The sequence below is a fragment of the Balaenoptera ricei genome, chromosome 19 (genome assembly GCF_028023285.1).
Source record: "Balaenoptera ricei isolate mBalRic1 chromosome 19, mBalRic1.hap2, whole genome shotgun sequence".
Lineage (NCBI taxonomy): Eukaryota > Metazoa > Chordata > Mammalia > Artiodactyla > Balaenopteridae > Balaenoptera > Balaenoptera ricei.
Window position 1 is genome coordinate 5,815,504 of NC_082657.1, and position 8,478 is coordinate 5,823,981.

The 8,478-nt window shown below is 49.8% G+C and overlaps 1 protein-coding gene across 1 annotated transcript; it reads left to right on the forward strand.

Moving 5' to 3' along the window:
• The first annotated feature begins 2,510 nt into the window (after positions 1-2,510).
• Positions 2,511-5,418, forward strand: LOC132353929 (sialic acid-binding Ig-like lectin 14). Its single transcript, XM_059905434.1, has 8 exons — positions 2,511-2,552; positions 2,630-3,010; positions 3,234-3,512; positions 3,778-3,825; positions 3,970-3,975; positions 4,589-4,850; positions 4,957-5,088; positions 5,226-5,418. Exons 1-8 carry the CDS (start codon positions 2,516-2,518, stop codon positions 5,416-5,418), a joined length of 1,338 nt encoding a protein of 445 aa, XP_059761417.1. The 5' UTR covers positions 2,511-2,515.
• The last annotated feature ends 3,060 nt before the right edge of the window (positions 5,419-8,478 follow it).

Consider the following 8,478-nt stretch of genomic DNA (forward strand, 5'->3'; position numbering starts at 1 on the left):
TGTGGCTCGCATGGGCTTAGTCGCTCCGCGGCATGTGGGATCTTGCCGGACCAGGGCTTGAACCCGTGTCCCCTGCATTGGCAGGCAGATTCTTAACCACCGTGCCACCAGGGAAGCCCCACAATACATCCTTGAGCCTATCTTATACCCAATAGTTTGTGCCTCCCGCTCCCCCACCTCTATATCCCCCCTCAATGGTAACCATTAGCTTGTTCTCTATATCTGTGTCTGCTTCTTTTTTGTTATATTCACTAGTTTGTTTTATTTTTTAGATTTCACATATAAGTGATATACAGTGTTTGTCTTTCTTTGTCTGACTTATTTCACTTAGCATAATGCCCTCCAAGTCCATCCATGTTGCTACAAATGGCAAAATTTTGTTCTTTTTTATGGCTGAGTAGTATTCCATTATATATATATATATATATACACCCCATGGATGAGATTGATATTTAAATCAGTAGGCTGAGTAAAGCAGATTGCTCTCCTGAATGTGGGTGGGCCTCATCCAATCAGTTGAGACTGAGTAAAGCAGATTGCTCTCCTGAATGTGGGTGGGCCTCACCCGATCAGTTGAAAGCTCGAATAGAAGAAAAGGGCTGACCTGCCCATAAGTAAGGGAACTCCTCCTGCCTGACTGCATTCCAGCTGGGATATGAGTATTTTTCCTCCCTTCGAACTTGAAACAACAGCTCTTCCTAGGTCTCAAGCCTGCATACGTTCAAACTAGAACCACACCATCAGCACTCCTGGGTCTCCAGTTTGCTGACCACACATCTTGGGACTTGTCAACCTCTGTAATCACATGAGCCAGTTCCTTATAATGAATCTCTTTATATATGTATACACATCCTGTTGGTTCTGTTTCTAGAGAACCCTAATACACCCAGAGTAAAAGTCAAATTCTTAAAATAGTCTCAAAATTTCTTCATCATCTGACCTATGATACCTCTCGGACCTACTCTCCTTATTTACCCCGTTAATCACTCTGCTACCCTGTCATCCAGCTGCTGCTACACACACCACACACGCTCCCACCTTGGGACTTCTGAATGCGCTCTTCCTTCGGGGTGGATCACTTCTGCCTGGATACACATAGGAGTCATTCTCTTACTTTCTTCATGTGTTTACTCACATGTCACCCTCTCCATGAGGCCTGCCCCAGCCACGTTTTAAAAACTTTGAGCAGTTCTCAACAATTCCTCTTCTGCTTTCCTGTTTTTCTCAATATTTATTTATTTGGTTGCACTGGGTCTTAGTTGTGGCAGGGAGGCTCCTTAGTTGAGGCTCCAGGGCCCCTTAGTTGTGGCATGCGAACTCTTAGTTGTGGCATGCATGTGGGATCTAGTTCCCTGTGGGACTGAATCCGGGCCCCCTGCGTTGGGAGCACGGAGTCCTATCCACTGCGCCACCATGGGAGTTCCTGCTTTCCTGTTTATGATTGTTTCCTTAGACTACATCATTCTCCAAGAGACTGTGTATCTTAATTTTCTTATTAAATGTTGGTCTACCCACTCAGATTTTTGACCCACCTTTTCCATCCTAGGAGCTTATCCTGTGTTGTATCTCCAGCCCCTACATAGCCCCTACATGGGGACATGGCGCACAGCAGGTGTCCTCAGAGCCTTAGTTGAATGCGCGAGTATCAGTGCCAGCCTGTGTCCTAAGCACTTGACACATATGAGCTCATTTCATCCTCACACAGCATTTCTGCTAGTGTCTCTGTTTTTCATATGAGCAAACTGAGGCACAGAGAGGCTAAGTAACTTTGGTAAAGTTGAACAGGTGGCAGCTGAGGTGGTAGGTAGGCAGGTGTCTGGGTTCCAACCCGGGCACTCCTTGCCTTCAACTCCCACATTCCAAACGCCCTGCGCTCGGTCTGCCTTGGGCACCAACACCAGGACGAGAGTCTGAGGCTGCCTGGACGAGGACAGGGATGGGAAAGGGGACCTGACTCCGAGGGGTCGGGAGGCTCCAGGATCGCTGGTGGGGACCGCAGCTCTGTGACCACTGTGGACCAAGTCATGTCCAACTGACACGCTTGTTGCTGAGAACTTACCTTCTCTCCCGACTTGGGGGCGGGCCTCCATCACCTGGACCCTCAGCCTGGGCTCCCTTCCACATGGGATAATGAATTTGCTCTTTGACCCCCCCCCCCGGAGGCTCTGATCCCCAGGGAGCCGGACAGATGAGGCTGTCTTCCCTGTGTAGAGAACAGCGCACGGGGAAGGGCTGCAGCGACGGGTACGGGAGCCTAGACGAGCCTCACATTTCAGTAGCTCACGGTCTGCAGCTGCAAATGGGAGAGATGAGGGAAACAGGATGATTTCCCAGCCTGACCTTCCCCGTCCTCTGGCCTGTGGCATCCAAGTTCCCCTTCTGTGCTGGGCCAAGGCTGTCTCTCTGTCACCCACTGGCTTCCGGTTGGGGCTTCCTCGGTCGCTCCCCACATTCGCGGCGCCTCCTTCCCTGACGGAGGCACTTGGACCCGGGCTCTGCGCTGGCGGACGCGGACATGGTGCCCCTGCTGTTGCTGCCCCTGCTGTGGGGGGGTGAGTGGGCCGAGGGAGGAGGGGCGGCAAGGGTGGGGGCGGGGCTGCAGCTGCAGCGGAGCCTCTGTGTCCCCCAGGGTCCCTGCAGGACGACCAAGGGTACGAGCTCCGAGTGCAGGAATCAGTGACGGTGCAGGCGTGCCTGGGCGTCCACGTGCCCTTCTCCTTCTCCTACCCTCGGAGGTCGTGGCCCTTCTCTGGCCAACCCTTCATCTATTGGTTCCGGGAAGGGGACAACATACACCGCAGTAATCCTGTGGCCACAAACAACCCATGGAGACAAGTGAAGCCAGAGACCCAGGGCCGATTCCACCTCCTCTGGGACCCCAGGAAAAACAACTGGTCCCTGAACATCAGAGATGCCAGGATGAGCGACACAGGAGTTTACTTCTTCCGAGTGGAGGCAGACGATGTGAAATACAGTTACAGAGATAAGAAGCTGAATTTGCAGGTGACAGGTATGGCAGGGGCCCAGGAGAGGACCCTGGGACGTGGAGACTCCCGTATTAGAACAGGAACAGGACACAGGACCACTGCCTGCTCCAGGTCTCGGGGTTTAGGGGTTCAGAAGAGACACAGGACCTGGGGTGAGCTGTGGCTCTGAGGCACCGGTCCCTCTCAGGGTCACGCTCTGGGCCCCCACGCCCCTGGGGCCCAGGCACCCGCCTCTGTCCTCCTCAGCCCCAACAGAGAAACCTGACATCCGCTTTCTGGAGGCTCTGCAGTCCGGCCGCCCCACAAACCTGACCTGCCGCCTGTCTCTCGTCTGTGATGGGGGAAGAGCGTTCTCATTCTCCTGGGCGGGGGATGCCCTTGACGCCGTGGACCCAGAGACCCTCCACTCCTCGGTGCTGACCTTCACCCCGAGGCGCCAGGACCATGGCACCAACCTCACCTGTCGTGTGGAACTCCAAGGAGATCAAGTGACCATGGAGAGAAGCATCCGGCTCAATGTCTCCTGTGAGTTTGGAGGGGGGCTGGGTCCCTGAGGGCAGTCGGCTGTGTGTGTGTGTGTGTGTGTGTGTGTGTGTGTGTGTGTGTGTGTAGAGGGCAGGGACGGAACGAGGGCCAGCTCACTCTTTTATGCATCTGAGCGCTGGGAGCCGAGGTGGGGAGAGGCCGTGAAGGGCAGCCATCCGCGCTCCCTGGTCTCCTTCCTTGGGTGCTGGGTCAGTTTCCATCCCACTCCTCACCTCCGAAGCAAGGCCATATCTTTCCATCCTAGATGCTCCGTGGAACCTCAGCGTCAACCTGTGCTTCAGAAATGTCACAGGTAGGAAAGGACCGCTCTTCTCCAGGGCTGGGTCCAGCTCCTGGGACCACCTCCAAGCAGAGAGGGTGGGATTAGGGCTTGAATGCCATCACGTATGGGAAGAGCAAGGATAAAAATCACCACCCTCCCTCCCCCACCTCCCAGGCACTAGTCCACACACAGGTTCAATACACATATACACATGCACACACATACATATATACATGCACACACACACATATATACATGCACATACACACATCCAATCCACATCTCTACACATACACACAGACACATACAGAAATGCACATACACACATGCACGTGCAATACACACACACACACACACATGCACCTACACACGCATGGACATGCACACACAGGCCACACACACATACACACCACACACATACGCACTCACGCGCTCTGGTCAAAGCCCATGTCGCTTCACCACGGTTCTGCTCTGTGGCTTTCCTCCACAGAAGCCTCCTGAGGCCCATTTCCTGGTGCCTTCACTGCCTCAGCTTCCCAAGGCTTGAGGCTCTCTGTGCTCTTTCCACCAAGCAGCCCGGGCACGTCCCACTGAGACACTGAGCCTCCCCTGAAGATACGAGGCCCGGACACGTTGGGTCAAGCTCCTTCGGGTGTGAGGGTCCAGCCTGGGAAGCCACACCGAAGCAAGCTAGCGGGCCAGGGGAGGAGAAGGAGAGGCCAACTAGATGCTGGGAGGGCGGGAGGGATGGGACCTCGGCGTCCGCGAGCTCTCGCTGCACTTTCCCCCAAAGCCCTCAAGGCTCTGCAGAACAGGGCCTCGGCCCTTCTCATCTCGGAGAGCCCGGCGCTGCGGCTGCTGTGTGTGGCTGACAGCAACCCCCCCGCACGGCTGGGCTGGTTCCGGGCGTCCCGAGCCCTGAACGCCACCCGCATCTCCAGCACCAAGATCCTGGAGCTGCCAGGCTTAGGCGCTGCAGAAGGAGAATTCACCTGCCGAGCTCAGAACCCTCTGGGCTCCCAGCAAGTTTCCGTCAGCCTTGCTGTGCAGAATGAGTTGCAGGACAGGTGCCAGGGTAGGCAGCCTGGGCAGGTGTTTGGAGTGTGGGAGGGGCTGGGGGCTGGGGGCAGAACTTCACCCCTCTCTGCCCTCCCCAGAAAGGCCGTCTTGCTGCAGCCGCGTGACTGAGGCTCAGCAGGGCTCCTGGCCCCTGGTCCTCACCCTGATCAGAGGGGCCCTCATGGGGGCTGGCTTCCTCCTCACCTATGGCCTCACCTGGATCTACTACACCAGGTGAGCAGACCCGTTCCTCTCCAGGGAAGTCGGGTAAATGGCCCTGGAGTTCCCGGTGGGGCTGAGCTGGCCCATCCTGCCTGGAGCCAGAGTTAAATTGTCCGACTCTCTGACCTGAGACAGTGTTGGTCCTGCAGGTGTGGAGGCCACGAGGGGGCAGGGCTGAGCCTCCCTCCTTCTCAAGACGGGATACACGTGAGGATGCGGAGCCCAGAAGACAGCCGTGGGGCCATCACTGTCGGCTTCTCCCCGGAAACGCTCGACTCAAACCCTCATTTGCAACCACGAGCTTTTAACTTGCGTGATGACATGAAGAGTCAATACCGTTGAAAGGAGACTTTTATTACTTAACATCTTCCAAGAGTAGGTGGCTCGTCACGCGGGCAGGACCAAAGGGGAAGCACCTGGTTTTGCTCAAGAAGCAGGAGCAGGTGCGGAGAAGCCTTTATTGGGGTTTCCACGGGAAAGGCAGGGCTGCGTAGGGAAATTTCTTTAGGATCTGCTCATTTGAATAATTCTGGTGGGCTTTGGGCGGCAGGGGTGATCTGTAGTAGTCTGTTACCTGTTCGTGAGTGACTTCGGGTAAGGGAAATAGTGGCTTGGCGAGTGAGGGGTAGCTAAAGGGGTGGTTGGGGATTATGGGGTAGCGATTGATTGGTTTGCATTTTAAAGGTGAGGTCCTGGAAGAGCCCTTTTCTGTCTCTAACAGTTGCGAGGCGGTGTCCTTTTCAGGCCAGCAAGCTTTTTAAGATGTCAAAACGTCATAAGATACAGAAAATAAAACATGGTTATTGATGACGCACCCTCACTGCCCGCCCCATTGTTTCTGAAGCGCCACTCCCCATCTGCTACCCTGCTTGTGCCGTGGGTCGTCCTTCAGCCCTCTCCTCCACCCGGCTCCTCTCTCTGCATCGCCAGCCCTGCAAAGGGCTTCTCCTCTCATGACCCGGAAGTTACCTGCTTAACACCTGAGATTCTGGTCTCCAAAACTTCCCTATTAGTGGGGACATCCACACACAGTAGAATCAGGAACACTGATTTTCTTTCTTGGTTTCAAGTTGCTTACCTCATAATAGTTAGTGTAAAATATCACAACATTTCATTATTTGAACGTATTATTAAGTAACATAATAATAGAAAAATCATTCTTACCTTTTAGTTTTCCTGTGAGAGTTTTCAGCAAAATGATCTCTTCATCTACCATTATTTTTGAGTGATCTGTTACAAATAAGGCTTCTTCTTCTTTTTTTTTTTTTTTTTTGGCCATGTGGCATATGGGATATTAGTTCCCCAACCAGGGATTGAACCCACGCCCCCTGCAGTGGAAGCTCAGAGTCTTAACCACTGGACCGCCAGGGAAATCCCAACAGTCCCCAAATGAGATAAAAAGGAAATTAAAAGAAGAAGAAATATTTATTCATTGTTTGGCTCTCCCTTTTCTGTCCCGATGGATGCGTGTGCCAATCTTTGTACTTTCTCTCAGTATTATGTTTTTCAGATTATGCATGTTTTTACATGTATCAATAATTCATTTTGGTTTTGCTATAGTTTTTGTCTTTAAAATTGTATTTTACGTGTGACTATTTCTCCAGTTATGTATCGACTGTAAAATATGATGACATTGCATTTGTTTCCAAACTTTGGCTTTTTCAAAATAACTTTGTTATGAATATTGTGATGAAAATAGGAGGACTAGCACCATTTTCCTGGTGAGTATGGGACTGCTTCATCATAAGGTCGGCATATATTTAGTTCTAGAAGGTACCATCAAAGAGTTCTCTTGAGTAGTCAAATGAATTTACATCCCACCATCATATATGAGTGTTCTGATCTGTCTACATCCTTAGCAGCACTTGTTTGCCTGCTCAGTATTCAGCATTGCAATCCATTTGTGGCAGTATTTCATTATCTTTTTAAAAAAATTTTATTTTTGCCTGTGTCGGGTCTTAGTTGCAGCATGCGGGATCATCGCTGTGGCATGCGGGCTTTTTTGTTGCATCACGTGGGCTCTTCACTGGGGTGCGTGGTCTTCTCTCTAGTTGTAGAGTGCGGGTTTTCTCTTCTCTAGTTGAGGCGCGCGAGCTCAGTAGTTGTGGCGCTTGGGCTTAGTTGCCCTGCGGCACATGGGATCTTAGTTCCCCGATTGAACCCACTTGCCCTGCATTGCAGGACAGATTCTATTCCACTGGACCACCAGGGAAGTCCCTCATTGCCTTTTTAATTTATTTCCCTTATGTGTGATGATGTTGAGTCATTTGAATGTGTTCTTTTGTGAAATTCCTGTTTTGCTTCTTGCCCATTTAAAAATAAAAATTGGGCAATCTTTTTCTTATTGATTGTGAGTTCTTTATTCTGGATGTGAATCTTTTTTAAAAATTGGAGCATAGTTGACTTATGTTCTGTTAGTTTCACGTGTATAACAAAGTGATTCAGCTATACATACATACATATATACATATATTCTTTTCAGATTCTTTTCCATTGTAGGTTATTACAAGATATTGAGTATATAGTTCCCTGTGCTATGCAGTAGTTCCTTGTTGGTTATCTATTTTATGTATAGTAGTTTGTATATATAATCCCCAAACTCCTAATTTATCCCTTTAAATTGTGAGTCTTTAACTTGTGACTGTCTTTCTCTCCTTCTCTCTTTCTTCTTTGCTGGGCAGGAGTCTAAAATTTTTTATGACATCCTCTTGTCAATCTTTCCATTTAGATGTAGTGCTCTTGCTGTCCAATTATGAAATCTTTGTATATCTCAATATCTTTTTAAAATTAAAGTATAGATGACATAAATTTATGTTTGTTTCAGGTGTAGAACAGAGTGATCTGCCACCAAATACGTTACAAAATGATCACCCTGATAGGTCTAGTAACCATGTGTCACCGTAAAAAATGATGACAGTATTATTGACTATATTCAATTACTGTGGCTTTATAGTACAGTTTGAAACAAGGGAATGTGACGCCTCCAGCTTTGTTCTTCTTTCTCAAGGTTGTTTTGGCTATTTGGGGTCTTTGGTGGCTTCATACAGATTTGAGGATTACTTGTTCTAGCCCTGTGCAAGATGCCATGGGTATTTGGATAGGGATGGCATTGAATCTGTAGATTGCTTTGGGTATAATTGATACTTTAACAGTATTGATTCTTCCAATCTATGAGCATGGTATATCTTTGACTTCATTGTGTCTTCTTCAATTTCATTCATCAATGTCTTATAGTTTTCAGAGTACAGATCTGTCTCCTCCTTGGTGAAAGTTATTCCTGGGTATTTCATTCTTTGCGATGCAGTTGTACATGGGAATGTTTTTTAAAGTTTTCTTTCTGATAGATATCTTCTTGCATTTCCAGAGCACTAAATACAAGTGTATTTTGTGTAAGTGTTGGGG

Bases quoted from the DNA above. Each gene is read 5' to 3' on its own strand.
- LOC132353929 (XM_059905434.1), top strand. From the start codon at position 2,516: ATGGTGCCCCTGCTGTTGCTGCCCCTGCTGTGGGGGG. The intron at 2,553-2,629 runs GTGAGTGGGCCG...TGTGTCCCCCAG, and splicing joins GCTGCCCCTGCTGTGGGGGG to GGTCCCTGCAGGACGACCAA. The intron at 5,089-5,225 runs GTGAGCAGACCC...TTGGTCCTGCAG, and splicing joins ACCTGGATCTACTACACCAG to GTGTGGAGGCCACGAGGGGG.